The 15,695-nt window shown below is 43.8% G+C and overlaps 1 protein-coding gene across 1 annotated transcript in view; it reads left to right on the forward strand.

Moving 5' to 3' along the window:
* EEPD1 (endonuclease/exonuclease/phosphatase family domain containing 1) overlaps positions 1-15,695 on the forward strand; it is a 62,325-nt gene that overhangs the window by 24,586 nt on the left and 22,044 nt on the right. The window contains exon 2 of the mRNA XM_084508941.1: positions 9,036-9,087. Coding sequence (XP_084365067.1) covers positions 9,036-9,087 — 52 coding nt within the window. The remainder of the gene's footprint in view (positions 1-9,035; positions 9,088-15,695) is intronic.

Here is a 15,695-nt window from a genome sequence, read left to right on the forward strand (position 1 = left end):
TCTATATTCAGATTCAGCCAGGAAGCTTCAATACTCTTCGTGTAAAGCCAGACTAAACTTTACAGGCACTCGGATACCACCAGCTGATTCTGGGTCATGTACCACCAACCATACGTTGTTGCAGGGACACAAAGGTAAATTCTTCAAATAGAGTCCCTGTTAATTGCTTTGCACCCCAAGCCCCCCAAATTTTATCAGTAGCTTTGTTCCTTGTGGCAGCACGATAGCATATTGTTACACCCTCTCCCAGAGAGGGTGTAACAAAGCGTGTACCCACGCTTTGAAGGCATACACTTCGGTTTAATTAAGGACTGGTCTGTTTTTCCACTGCTGCAATAAAGTGGGATTAGATTGGAAAAGGTGCCGTTTCTGGAACGAAGAGGCCCTACCCAAACAGGGAATGATTTAGAAGATCCAGAAAAATAGCCAAATGCCAGACACCACTTACACTATAATATAATGCCTATATTTGGAAGTTCTAAGTCACCTCTGATTTTATGAGCTTCTAATTTTTGTTTTAAATCCTGGTCTCCTCCCTTGTTGGACAGATTTGAATAATTCAGTGCAAGTTAAATAACTTGCTCATGTCCAGTTTTAATGACTCACAAGAAATCAATGTTGCCACAAACACAACACTCTTTGTAAGCCTGTGTCTTCCTGCAGAGTTATGAGGAAACAGACTTACTCTGAAAAGTGTTTTAAAAATAGTAATAATCCTAAAACTGTGAACATTGTACAAAGCATTTTCCGTAATATCAAAACGATTAGATGTAAGGCAAACCAGTTTGAAGGGAGACATTATTATTCTTAGCTACAAATAGTGAGAAATACAATATGGAAGAGGGAGAATACATTTTGCCACAATACAAATGCAAATAAAAGCCACCCTCTCCCTTTTCTTAATACGGGCAACTTTTTTTGGCTTACTGTCGCCAGAAGCAAGTTGAAACAGAGGGGTTGAAACAATGTGTGTATTTTTCATGAGTAAATATGACTGTTTTTTCTGGCTTGCAGTAGTATCCCCTTATGCTGCCTGAATTATCGTGTAGTCAAGTCCTTGGCACAGGCGTAATGCGTGAAGGAGTAGGTGGAAGTGGTGACAGAGAAGCCTCCTGGATTGCCCAGCCTGAGTTTTGAATGATTTTGGAAGTAAATCTGCATTGCCAGTGTCTGCACCTGGTCGCTGCTAGAAGATACATGACGACAAGATTGCTGTGTTCAGTATAATTTAATATATGTATTTGATTTGCTTGCTCTTTATTCACTAGGCCACTACTCTATAATCACTGAGTTACTGGCAGTCTCAGGCCTTTCATGGTTTGATCTCATGCCTTTGGGAGTTTGGGGGTTGTTTTCAAATGCCTGGTCTACTTTAAAATCTCTTTTAGAATTAAAAAAAAAAAAAATCAACAAGTAATGAGTTAGAACCAACTGATCCTTTTGAGCCGTTTGTCTAATTAACCTTTGCGTCTCAGGAATCGGGTTTGGTACTGTTCAATCAAATGCAGTATATCTCAGCCCTTAATAACCAACATCTCTTCCAAGGACTTTGGAAACCTTCCATAATGCTTACTTTTATTACTGCTGCCACTCTCCTGGCATTGCACCAGCTTGAGGAGAAAGAGTTGGGGAAGAATAGGAAAAAATAAGATGCCAGCAGAAGAAAAGTCTGTAGGATGGCCTCTAACTTAGCAAACAAAGAGTTTTTGGAAAGTGCAGTTAGCTCTGGGCTCATGTCTTCAGTACTCTACACCCTGAGTTGAGGTAGGACAGCAAATGTGTGAACATAATGCAAGTAGAGTGCTTCTGTGCACGTGTGCTGCATGCACCCAAAAGGATGCTCCTTCTGTAACTTCCTCAGGTTTAAAAGTTTGAGGGAACCTTCAGAAAGAGAGATTTTATGCAAGTGGAAATGAGTTGATGATGTCCAGTCTCCTTCCCCCTTTTCCGGACAAGGAAAGAATAATGTCTGATATCCTTTATCTGGAGAAGAAGAGTTTCCCTGCTGCTCTTAATCCCCTTTACAACAGAGAAGCCTATCATTCTTGTTGAGCATCAGTGTCTCGCAGTTCAGAAGATACCTTTTCTGGGTAGATGGACAAGAAAAGAACAATATTACTATGGGCATTGTTACCTTTAAAGTTGCAGAGAACCCAGGATTTTTGGTCAGCTCCCCTCTTAATTTTGTGGTGAATCTGTTGTGGAATCTTCTCTTTGGACATCTTCAAAAGCCACCTAGACATAGTCATGGGCAACGTGCTCCAGGTGGCCCTGGCAAAGCCAGGGGTGTTGGACCTGACGTCCTTCAGAGGTCCCTTCCCACCTCAAGCAGTCCGTGATTCTGTTACATGTGGGCATCTGTGCTTTCTACTGCTGCTTGTGGTTTGGGTCATTGTGCAAGTATGTCTTACTGCCTTCCAGAGAGCCAGGAAGAAGTTGGATGCTCTTGCAACTTTCTGTTTTTGCACTCGTGCTTTGGCAGTACATGCAGATCAGGGTTTACGAGTCATCTATTGCAACAGCATAGCTATGCTGAAACCAGAGCATCAGTTAAGCCTGAGTCAGACCTCTGATATAAAGTGCATTGCTCCTACAAAATGATGGCCCCATATCTGTTGTACAGCAGATGTAGGAAGGAGAATGGCAAGGAGAGAGCGGCATGCCAGAGAGGATTGAGAGCACCATGGGACTCAGGAGATCGCTGAAAAAAAAAAAAGGAAAACAGTACTAAACTACTTACTTTTTCTCCAGTCTGTTGCTGCTTCTCAGATGCCGCTGTTTCACCCTTTAATGCTCTGTACTAAGCATCCATAATTCATGTTTTCCCCCTTTTAGTTCCATTACGGTTTCCTTTCTCTCTGTAACAAATACTCCAGCCACTCACACAACATAACAGGACCCGTGGATGCAAACGTCGGGGGAGCAGCGTTTGTCCAGCAGGCATTAGGCTGGCAGTTTGCCTGATGGATTGCAACTTCTCTGTTCTTTCCATTTACTCCTGGTTGTGTTCCCAGCTGCGGAGCCTTGATGTGCTTTTTGATTTTAAACCTTTGTGCAGGCAAATCAATGGTGACCAGGCATCGAAGAACAGCTGCTTTCATCCTGCGAGACTGCGAGAGAGTACCCCTGAATGGATGAATGTGTGTGTGTATGTATATACAGGGGTGTGTGTACGTGTGTGTATCTATAAAAGAAAATGTGGCTCATGGGTTTTATCCTAATTTCTCCTTACTGTAAAAATACTTTTTCCTGAGACTCTTCCAAGTCATTTTGTTGTGCCATTACCTGGTGGCTGGTCTCCAAGCAATATGGCATGGTACACCCACCCAGCGCTGTCTGTGTATTTCACAAGCTCTCTGGTGTCTTCCAGCAGCCATTAGACATGGCAGCAGGCACAAATTTTCCCTCCATTTGAGGAGTGATTGAGAAGACACAGATGATTTTAGTGGAAAAGGAGAAACTGATTTTATTTCCCTGTCAGACTTCATATGGGTAGATGGAGGAAGATTATGAGGATAAAAGTCATTAAGCGTGCTGTTTTTCTTTCTTCTGCCTGCTTTTACATGTATTAGTACTGTTGTGTTTGTTTGTTTGTGTGTCACTTTTTGGCTGTTATCTCTCCCCAGTGTTACCAAAGATGCATGTTATCATTGCCTCTGCTCTTCTGCCTGTATTTACAACAATTAAAACCCAGCTCATCACAGTCCTTAGCATCGTGCCATCAGCAGCTGGCTGCAGCGGGGTTGTGCCTCCTTCTCATGACCGCTGCAGTAAACTTGTAATTGCAGTAGCCCCCTCCACAGCCCATAAGCACCACCGCCCTCCTCCTTATTCACCCTGTCATCTGGTGAGCACCGAAAGAAGTGCTGGGACTGTAGGCTGGCCTGGTGGAGATGAGTCGGAGTGTGCTGTTTGGCAGGGACCTGGGGACTCAAGTCAAGCCCTGGGACCACAGCTGCGAGTCGGTGGCTGATGGGGAGTGCTTCAGTAGCCAGCTCCCTACAGGTACCAGGGGCTGTGAGCACAGCAGAGCTGTGTTTTTTCACCCTGTTTTTTATTTTTTGACTCTCGTCTGCGTCTCTTACCACTGAACTGATTTATGAGTAAAGTCAGTTTGTGTACGTATGCAAAAGCATTTCAGCATAAAGATTTGATGATGTATGTGTTGGGGGGGGGGGGTCTTGGACTATTCATTTGCATTAACCCTAACGTGAATCTGTTATCAAGCACTTCATTATAGGCATTTATTCTGGGTGCTTAAAAAGGATTGATTCTGGGATATGTAAATCATCCATAAAACTTCTCTGTGGACCTATGGGGTCTAATCTTAAGAACAAACTGGAACATTTTATGGGAGGGAGGAGGGAATGATTTAATAATGCTTAAAATAATTGCTTGTGCTCAAGTGGTTTTTGCATAGGCTATTTGTAATAATATCTGTGATTCTAGATGAAGTGGGATTTGGTACAGCTGTATGCTGAAGAAGGAGCCAGAGAGCTAAGAGAAGTCATAGAGCATTTCTCGATGATAGCTTTATTCAGGCTTATGGTCTGAGCATGAAGTTTTTGGAAAACCTTGGGCCCCAAGTGAAGATTTATAAGCTTGCAAAGCAAATTGAGATCAGTTCTCAGTTCACGTTGCTGCCAGATGAGAAACCCAACTGGGTGAGTGGGCTGGTGCAGAAAGCAGAAAGGACTGCAGAGGATCATTACTCGCCCTGATAGACCCACAGGCAGGAGGGAGGCAACCAGTGCTGGCTGGCCAGGGAGCTCTGCTGCTCCGAGCTGGTTATGGAGGCTGGCTGTTGAGACAGAAGAGCAAAGCAGTAACACATCTGGCCGTGCTGGCACGCCTGGAGACTCACGGTGCACTGACTGCTTACAGGGTAATGCGGCACGGGGAGCTCAGGTGCAGGCTCCAAGCAGTGCCACTCTCCTGGTGGTGACTTGCTGCTTTACCATCACAGCACCTAGTTGCTTCTGCAGGATGCTGTGATGCGTTAAACACTTCAAGAACCAGTCGATCACCCAGCTTGCTCTTCCTCACTCCCTCCTCTTTCCTTTTTTTCTGAAATCACCAGGCTCTGCACTGAATGGGGACCTCACCTCCGGAGTGTGGTTGGCTCAGCAGGTGCAGGTCACTGTGCTCATGCCAAGAGCAAGTGGGACGTGGGGGCAGTGGGAGGTGAAGAGCTCAAACTGGGAGGTGAAGGGCAGTGCAAATCTGTGATGATGGCTCATGGTGAACGGGAATGCCCCAACCAGCAAGGAACCTGTCAGCGAGTTTGCAGCAGTGCTAAGGGTTGCTTTAATTATTCCTGCAGTGGAGTACATGGGATTAGAGAGAGGAACCCAGTGCTACTTGTTTTGAAGTTGCATGCTTTTAGGGAAGGATTGCAATGCTGCCCTGAGGAGTAGAAATGGTCTGTAGCTATAGGCATTCGCTCAGCACCATGACTAATCTTCTGGAAACCTGAAGGAATTCCCTTAGAGAGAAAATGCTGTGTGTCACCCGCGGCCAAAAAGAAAAACGAAGTCGTGTTTCCTTGACAGCACATCATGTTTGCATATTTGTACTGCTGTAGGAGAGTTCTTCATCCTGATCACTGCATGCTTTCAAGTATCTTGAGTGTGCCAGGGTGCAAGGATATTAATCTCAGTAGCTTTTTAAAATAGATTGTGGAAAGTAGTTGAGTCAGTAAGTACTTTTAATACAGGTTTGGATACAACCAGGGCCTCTTTCATCATGTCAGTATAGTTACTTGCAGTACAGCTTTGTTAACGGTGTACTTGAAAGCTGGTGGGTGAGAGCAGCTAGCCAAAAGGTTTCTTCAGGAAATAGGTTTTTCTACAGCTTCATTTATGAGTTAGTGTTCACATACTGCAGGTGAGGGTGAAAGAAATAGCAACAGGGTATGTAAACAGAGCACATAAACATAGCATTGTACAGACAGCTCTGCCTTCAGCATCATCCTTCAGTACCTGTCGTTGCATTTCTGCGGTATCAGAGCTGTCCCCCAGGGGCTAGGTAGCCGTTTTCCCTTCTACTCTGAAATCCTCAGCAAAAGCATAAGCCACAGTGTATGTGGGTGTGTGCTGCTTTCACTACTTGTTGGATACAAAAATAGCCAAAATAAGCAGCCTGTTCGTTTGTTTGTTTGCTTGTTTTTCCCCAAAGTGGCAGCTTTAAAACAAGCTGCCTTTCTAAGCCGACATTGCATGAAGTAGCACATACAAACGTTACTTGGAGTCACTGGAAGAGAGAGCAGTAAATAACTGGCTATCGAGAGCAATTTTCCAGGCCGTGAACTGTAACCCAGGGCAGAGGCAGCATCAGTGCCGGTGTTTTGAGGAAACAAGTGTCTTGTGGCTGGCTGTGTGAAGGTGACGCCTGAGTGGAAAACAGTGAGGACCCTTAGGAAAATATGGGGAAAACATTGATCTCTGTAAGTTTAGAGCAGTAGAGGAAAGTCTTTTTCTCAGCAGGAGTCAAGCGCACAGGCCACGAAAACTGTTCTTGCCAATGGTGTAACAGTGTTTAATTCAGATTTGGTTCTGGCCCTGTATATCCAGTATCTCTGCAGGATCTAAACGTTTTGTGGGCAGGAGGACAGCATCACTCTAAATATAATGAGGTAAAGTGAAAAGGATTCATGCTCCCTTCTTTATCACTCGTTTTTCTGTAACTCAGTACACTTTGTTTTAAATAAAAGCATGCTGGCTGAAGGAATTTTTGTGGGGCTTTATTACTGTAAATAGCAATGAGGATAGGTGTGTACAATGAGATGATGATCTCAAATGGAAACGGTGCTTGCATTTTGGCATTCTGCTTCATCTTTCTTCTGTAGCTATTGAGTGTCAGATAATTAATGTTAGTAAAATAGATTGGTAAATTGGTGGAAGCATCAGCAACCTCAATGGATATTTTCTACCTTTTGATGATGAAGTGTTCAAAGTCTCATGTGACTGCTGGCTTCAAAAGGAAAACACAAAAGTAATTTGCATAGTTAAAAAGACACTGTTGAACAGCTTGTGAAAGGGAATGGCAAAATGTTAGCTTTCACTACGTGCATAGGGGCTTGAAGCAGTCTTTGCAGCAGACTTTGCCTTGTGTTGGCTTTGTGCTTTTCCTGAGCCCCTTCCAGTCCTGCTGGCGTGTGTGTGCAGCACGGGGTGTTCTCCATGCTGTGACAGATCGTGCGCCCCTTGCCACTGTGGCGGTAGTACTTCAGTGGAGTACCTTTCCTTTCTGATTGTCCCTTTGTTTTCTGAACCATCTCTAACGCTCTTTGTCTTAGCAATAATAGGCTCTATAGACTGTGAATGCGCAGCCTGGGGCTATTCATAATTCATTGGATGTAGGCTTTTTATGATGCTTTTGAAGACATCTGAAAACTGGAAGTACATTAAAGTGAAAGCACATGCATGTTCAGGGTGTTAGGCTGTGAATACTTGTAATGGAAAGCACTGTAATGCAGTAGAAGGACATGACTGAAGCTATGTTTTGCTGACTGCCATTACAGGATGGTACATAATTAATGTACTGGAGCATTGGTGGGTGTTGGAGAATTATGCAACATTGCTCTGAGGTTTGGAACAGCTGATAAAAGTTCTTGTAGTACACGGCAAAGTAAATCCTCTGACAGACTGCTACATCAGCTACACACGCAGTATTGAATAGGAGCTTTTTACTGTCCTGTCCTGGGTCTGTCTAGAGTCACGAGAGTGATTTAAACAATATTTGAATGCAGTGGAAGAGCCAAATGATGCAACACAAATGTTTGTGTATCTCTGAGTAAAGGAAGTTATCTTCAGGACTACAAGTATAGTATACTAAGCGACAGGTTTTAAGACTGGGTAATGGAGGTCATTACCTAATTCATGCATCTGTTGGTCTCTGTTGGTGGGAAACAAAATGTTTTTTTGTAATGGAGAAGACTGAAGTGCTGAGTTCAGCATGGAATGGATTTAAAAGTCTACAGTGACTGAAAAAGAATGGGGAATGTCCAATAGGCCCTCCTCCTGATGTGCTCTTATGTTTTAGTTAAATGTCATTGGGATTAGCCTTAACATCTCTAGAGTTTCACCTGCTTTCAGGCTCCTACCCATCCTGGGAGCCTTTCAGCTTGGTGGGGATGCAATAAAATCTCTTCCTGATATTCCTTAGCCTAGAAAGGAAGAAAAGACTGGGCTTTTGCAGTAACTGGGGACACATACAAGTAACTGAAGTTGAAGAAGAGTGGATAATTTATGATTACTCGTTAAACCAATCATGAAAGTGTAGAAGCGGAACAAGGTTCTTTTACATACCTTGATTTAGAAGTAATTTTACCTGAGTTACCTGTCTTACAGGGCAAAATCCTGCTTGGGTAACTCTGAGTCTTGCTGAAGTGAATGCAATTCAGTGAGTAGAGTTTAGCCTATAGAGGAATGATTCAGTAGATGAAGAAATTGGGGTTTGCTTAACAAGTGGCTTTACAAGGACAACGATTATTGATTGCTGTCTATTCACCCTGCTTTCAGTTACGCATGTTTCCTTCCTATCCCCCTCAAATTTCTTTAGCTGGGTTGCCTTAGGTACAGTACCTCATATATAATACGGTAAATTCCCTGGAATGGCTACTGTGAGACTCATGGAGACCTGTTGATACTGAAGAACAGAGCTGACTAAAAATGATAGCAATGTTTAGATTCTTTCCCTGTGCTCATCGTTCAGAAGATCCTTCAGTATTAGTTTGGGTTATTAAAAATGTAATGATTAATGCAGGCTCTCTGTAAAGTGAACTCAGATATGCTTGTAAAGCAGAAAGCAGAAAATCTCTTTGGAACAGCTAAAGCAAAGCAAAGTAATACTGTTTCTCTCTTTCTTTAGTTGATTATATCCTGAGTGTTTTTTTTTTATCTATACTTCTATAAATTTCTTTGAGGTGAGAAAATAAGAAGAGAACTTCAGTTCTGCTCTTACTTGTGTTTCTGTAATGCTTGCAATGGTGTGATTCATTCTTTTTTTTCTCTTGTGTGTTTTTTTTCTTGCAGTATCAAGCTTTTGGCTGTGCAGGAGCTGGTTGATAGAGAAGCGCTGGAAAAGGTATTTAAAATATGTGTAATACAAGAGTAATAATTAACTGGAGCTCATAAAGACCTCTGTTAGCAGGGCTTCTTAACTCTGTGGAATTTCATGTGGTACGTCTTTCTAGCTGCATAGGACATGAAGTAAGGGGGGCCACATTTTGTCAAAGTTGACTGCATGGAATAAGTAATGCCTCTAGTCTGCCCATATCAGCTTTCCCGAAATTGATCCTTGCTAACAGCTTGGAGAGGTAGATGATTTGAACTGACAAGAATGAATGTCTGAAGAAGGAAGAGCGTCTCAGGAGCCCCGTTTGAACACAGAGAATGGAAGAAGATGCCTTGGAAGAAATGTGGTTTAACTTAGTGATGAAGGATCAGTGCAGCTGGCTGCTCAGTGTGCTCAATGTCAGCCCTAATGACACTAGCTGAGTGCATGATGTGTCAATCTGAGCTCTCCTTATGTCTGCACCAGGGAGCTGCTTTATGCTTGGGTATTTGGGGAGGTGAGGGACCTGCCATCCATCAGCCCTCTTGGGGATAACAGGGTTTGCAAACAGCCAGTGCTCACTCAGCACAGCGAGGAGGAGCCCTACTGAATTTTTCATTGGCTTTGGGCAACTTTAATTTTGATAGAAGGAGCTGGATTTTGTTAAAAGGTAGTGACAGAAGACTGGGAAGGTGATACTGTGATACAGTGACTTTTTACATGTGAAGAAAACAAGGTTCGTAAACACTCCTTTTGCAAAATAGGTTAATTATAGTTGTTTGCAGTAGTCAGCTTCTCAGATATCTCATACCCTATAAATTTCTCACCTTTTTGTCAGGCATGAACCTCCCTTTGGCCCAAGGCCTCCTAAAACAAGGCTTGGCCAGAGAGTGACGTCAGCCTGGTGGGAATTGCTGTTTTTGCCATTGTTTGTAGCTTTGCAGGAAGCTCTTCAGAAAAGCTCTGCATCAGAAAAATGATCTTTCTAAATTGAGCTCTCTGAATATTTGATATCTACTTTCATACAATGCCAAGCTTAAAGAAATTAAAAAGCCTATTTAGCCCTCTGGAAAACAACAGTATGGAATTATGTAAGTACAAAGAAATTGGCTGTCTTTATTTGTTAAATAAATGAGAAAAAAAGTAGGCTAGAAAAAAAATTCTTGTCCTGCCTGCTTGCAAAATCAGGCTTGAAAATACGTGCTGAATTTTATATTCGTAAATCATTAATCTGTATTGTATTGCAGGAATACAGAATATTATTAAATAATACTTCAATATTCATTACAAAATTGATCTTCTGTATTTTCAAGGGAAAAATTCTTTAAGCTAGCTATGGACATAGTAACCTAAATGTGTTTTTCCCATACAACACTTTCTAGGCTACCATATTTCCTTGACGACAGTTATATATGACGGTTTCAAACTTCTGTAACCTGCTTATTTCTAATATTCAGCACTCAGCTTTGAAAGTGCTGTTACATATTTTTGATACTCGCATGAAAATTCAAAATGAGTAAAAACACTTTGATGAACAACAGTGTCCCCTGAAAAGACATGGGCTCACAGGAGTGTTTGTACTGCAGAGTAGCTCCATTAAATCAAATCACAGTGAAGTGCATGTATAGCAAATGTCCTCAGGGTCTTGAGAAAGCATAAGAAAATGATCTGGCATGGCAAAACACGGTTTGCTGTTATCCGTTTGCAATGTTATTATGGGCTGGGAGGGGAGGCACCTGAAGCAAAAGGCTGTTGAAGCTCCTGCAGCTTGCAAGCAGTCTTGGAGCTGCTACTGAACTGCTGGGGTCTTAAGAAGATAGCAGCCCTCCCCAGGGTATGTCGCAGGAGGATTTGTGCTCTCTCAGTGGGGTGCTGCAGTCAAGTTCAAAAGTGGTGTATCTGTTACTTACGGGGGAAAAAAAAAAATCAATTCTGTTACACATAGTCTTATATAGTTCATTATAAACCTTAGTGATATGGTTTAGTGGAGGACTTGTTAGTGTTAGGTCAGAGGTTGGACTAGGTGATTTTGTAGGTCTCTTCCAACCTAGATGATTCTGTGATTCTGTGATTATCTTCGTATGTTTTTCCCACCTTGGCCACTGAAAATTATCCCACTGTGAGAAGCTTTGTGTTATGCAAACACTGTTTGTTTAATTTTCAAAGTCCTGATGTGTGTAAGGGCAAATTTGGCCAAGTGGTCCCTTAAGCCAAATATCTACCATGATTTGTTGCATTTACGTCCAGAGTTGACAAAACAGAAGGGGTGATTGACAAGGTTTAATTGTAGATCCTGTCTCTAGACAAAGTTGTCTGAGCCTTGGTGCTGCTCATCGGGTGCTTGTTTCTCTGTGGTGCTGCTGGCACTTGTATGCACCCCAGCATCCCATTAATACAAACAGGAAAATAATCTGTGGACTCAGTGAAATGGGACCAGGTCACGCAACGAGAACGAGAATCATCTTTACTTGGAGAAAATTCTGGGTCGAAGACAGGCTTGTTTGTGTTTATTTTGGCCATATTCTGTCAGACCATTCCAGCAGTTACCTTGCATGGCATGGGGGAGGATATTTGCTTCCTAACCCAGCTCACCCTGGCTGTCACGGGACAGTGTTGCTGACGTGCTGGCATTCCTCTGCTTCAGAAGTGCCGCTGCTGCCAGGGGCAGCCACTAACGCAGGCGGTGAGATGCCAAGTGATGGCTCACCTCTATGACAGCCTCATTCCCAGTAGGCTTCAAGGCCACTCAGGCTTCAGAGAAAAATGTTTCGAGTACACAGGTGTGCTGGCACTTATAGAAGCACGTAGAAGATCCTGTAAGAAGCATCATTTCCTCTTCTAGGAGCACAGCTCTGGGGGAGACCTCCAGGGTCACTACTGCCCCAAGGTGTTTTTGAATACTTTACCCGGTCTAATTTTGTGAAGTCCTTAATTGCAGATGAAGAACTCCAGAGGACTTGGCAAGTGTTAATTGCATTTATTTGGCAAAGGGGAAAAAATAATTTTCTCAAGAAACATGCTGTTTTTGTAGTTTAAAAATAAATCTGTTTAGGTAATTAGCAAGTTGATCTGCTTAGCCAGGTGACATTTCACATCGGTTTCTGTTTTAGTGTTCAAATCCATCATGCCTTTCCCTATGCAACAAGTATGCCAAAACAATGCTGTCACTGGTGCTTGATGCCAGCAGAATGTGTAGGGAGAGTTGTCCTCAGAATACTTCTGTCTTTGTTTTGCTGCAGACGTGGTATGTTCTTTTCACAATAAGAGCAAACGCACCACTGACAAAAATCTGGGGCCATGTTCTCAGCTGTAGTAAATTAGTTCACTTTTGCTAAATTTCAGCAGAGATACTTCAGTTTGTGTTAGTTGTTCCTCCAACCTGTATGTTTAAAAGGAAGGGTGAATGTGTTCTCTCTCTACACTCGAGGTGGAGTGCTCTGTACTTCTGTATATTTTGTGTGTCCACTGCAGGGGACGTTTACTTCATTCTTCAGTTTGTGATAGACCATCCCAGCACACCATGCATATTTATGGCACAGGAGACTTGAAGGTGAACAGAAACCTCCACAGTATTTATTTCAGTAAAAGCAAAACTTAAGGCAGATGCAGAGCTGGAGACCAAACTGAAACTGGTAGGGAGGCTTCCATTAACTGCAGTCAGCCTTGGATCTGTACTGCCAAGTCCAGGTAGATGACGTTGGTCAGTCTTCCCTTGTTGACTGATGCAGTCACTCCATCACAGAAGGCCACCAGCTTGGTCAGGCACGATTTGCCCTTAGTGAAGCTGTACTGACTGTCTTGGATCACCTCCTTGTCATGCATGTGCCTTGATACTGCTTCCAGGAGGACCTGCTCCATGATCTACCCATGCACAGAGGTGAGGCTCACTGGTCTGTAGTTCCCCAGGTCTTCCTTTCTACCCTTTTTAGAACTGTGAGTGGTTTCCCTTTTTCTAGTCACTGGGGACTTTGCCTGGTTGCCATGATTTTTCAAATATGATGGAGAGTGGCTTGCCAACTACATCAGCCGGTTCCCTCAGGACTCTGGGATGCATGGCATCAGGCTCCATAGACTTGTAGCTAGAGACCACTTTCTTGAAACTTGTTCAGTTTCATCAGATGGTCTTGAACCTTCTCTTCACTTACAGTGGGTGGGACATTGAAACCCAGCCCCCATCTACAGGTTCAGGGAAATGAGAGATGTGGGAAGCCTGACTAGCAGTGAAGAATGAGGCAGAGAATTGTTGAGTACCTCAGCCTTCTCCATGTCTGTCATTACCAGTTCTGCCTTCTCATCCATCAGAAGGGACACACTCTCCTTGGTCTTTCTTTTCTGAGCAATGTACCTACAGAATCCCTTCTTGTTATTCTTTGCACCCCTTGCCAAGCTCAGTTCCATCCATGCCGTGGCTTTCCTGATCCCATCTCTGCACATCTTCCCAGGCCACATGCCCTTAATCCCACTGCCTGTGCACTTCCGTCTTGTGCCTCAGTTTGCCCAGCAGGTCCTTGCACAGCTGTCCTGCTTTCCTACCTTCCCTGGATTTCTTACACATTAGGATGGAGAGCTCTTGTGCTCTCAGAAAAATGCCATTAAAGAGTTGCCAGCTCTGATCAGTTCCCCTGTCCCTAAGAAGAGCGTCCCAGGAATTATTTAAATAACTGGAATTTCACTTGTCCTGACTTTGCTCTTTGCCAGGCCGATATTCCTCAGATCACAAACCCAGCCATGGCGTGGTCACCGCAGCCCAGGCTGCCTCCAGTCTCAGCCTCGTCAACAAGTTGGTCTGTGCTGGGGAGCACCAGGCCCAGCAATGCTTCTCCTCTGCTTGGTTTGCCACAAACCTGGGCCATGAAGTTACCCTTAGTGCACCGCAGGAGTCTCCTGGGTTGCTCGCGGCCTGCTGTGCAGCTCTCCCAGCAGACGTCCAGGGGTTGAGGTCACCATCAGGATGAGAGCCTGCAAGCGTCACGCTCCTTGTAGCTGAAGCAGGAAAGCCTCAGCAGCAGGCTCCCCTCGGCCAGGTGGGCTGTAGCAGACCTGTCCTGTGGTGTTCCAGCCTTAACTTCTACCCACAAGCTCTCATCCTGCAGTGGTTGTTTCTCAGAGGCAGCTCTTCGTAATCTATCCGTGTCTTAACACAGAGGGCAACACCCCCACCCTTCCTTCCCTGCCTATCTCTTCTGTAAAGCTTGTAGCCCTCGATTCAGGTGTTCCAGCTGTGTGATTTGTCCCACCACATTTCCATGATAGCAATTAGATCATAGTTTTCTAATTGCACTGTGGCTTCCAACTCCTTCTGCTTGTTTTCCTGTGTGTGTTGGTGTATAAGTGCTGTGTGCGCTTCAGCTGGGCTATCGGTCACATCACCAAAATGCCTTTGAGTGGTGAACACAGTGAGTAATGTCGTCCACTTTTACAGGATAAGACCCAAGAGATCGGGGCAAAAAGGAGAATTTGTTTCTTTCCAGTTGCATCACTCTAGCAGAGGAATTTCAGCTACTGTGAAAAATGAGTTTATAAAACACTACAGCATTCCCTGATGTCGCGTTTGCCTTTCTACACAGCACATGGAGAATTTTAACTAGAACTTTGCTTTTGTTTTCTTGATCCAGTGTACTGTTTCCTCCAGATACTATCTGAACATAAAAAGTATGACGTCAATTGAGGTTCCAGAATTTCCAGTATGAAATGCATCTGCTGGAGGTTTTTATTTATCTTTTGTCTGCTTTTGAGTAGATTGAGCCAGATCAGTGTTTAATCGTGATTAAACCCATTGTAATCTCTGTTCTTTATAAAATCCCTCTCAGAGCAGGGCAGGTTGTTTATTTGTGAAAGGTTATCCCTAGGAGCTTTGCGGTGTTTGGAAGAGAGGTCCTGTTTTCCATTTGCATGGGCAAGCATGGGCACATGGCTTCTTTCTTGCATAGATACAAATATGTTTGTGTGCGCACTTGCTAGGGCAGTTGGAATGGCACTATAATGTGCCTTGACATGGAGCAGCGGGTCACCAAAGGACATTTATCTGGCCCGTCACCATGGTAAACGCACTGAGTGGCTGGTTGTGCAGTAAATGCTGCCCTTGCAGGCAAACATTACGCCTTGAGTTCTGGCCTGCGCAAGCCTGGGAGCTGCTGCCGAAGTCTCCTATAGGAGACTTGCCACTGACTCACTGAGGACCTTTGTTCAGTCTTTTCCAGCCCTTTTGCTGCCTCATTTTTCTGTTCCCCATTCCTAGAGAGAAGTGGTGCCAAGCCTCCCTGCGTACCCTTTGCCTAATTCAACTTCATGATTCATCAGCTGAGGTTGGTACTCCTGCCCTGTTCCACTGGAGCCACCAAGGAGGCAGTGATTGACTGCTCCCAGTGAAAGGAGATTATTCCAACAGAGAGCCTGGCTGAGTTTATTTTAATTATTTTCTCACATTATTCTCTATTACTTACCCTCTTTTCTCCAACATCGTACCTCTATCTCTCTTTCCTTTCTCTTGCTTCTTTATCCGAGTGCAGATAATACTCAAGGGCACAGTCTTTTACTTACCCCTCATCCCCTGTGTCCAGAAATTTCATGGTAAAGGGAAGTAACCTGTTGTTGTACCTATGTCATTGAACCACTTCCACATGATTAGAGCCAGAAGC

Source organism: Aythya ferina, assembly GCF_964211825.1.
Source record: "Aythya ferina genome assembly, chromosome: 2".
NCBI lineage: Eukaryota > Metazoa > Chordata > Aves > Anseriformes > Anatidae > Aythya > Aythya ferina.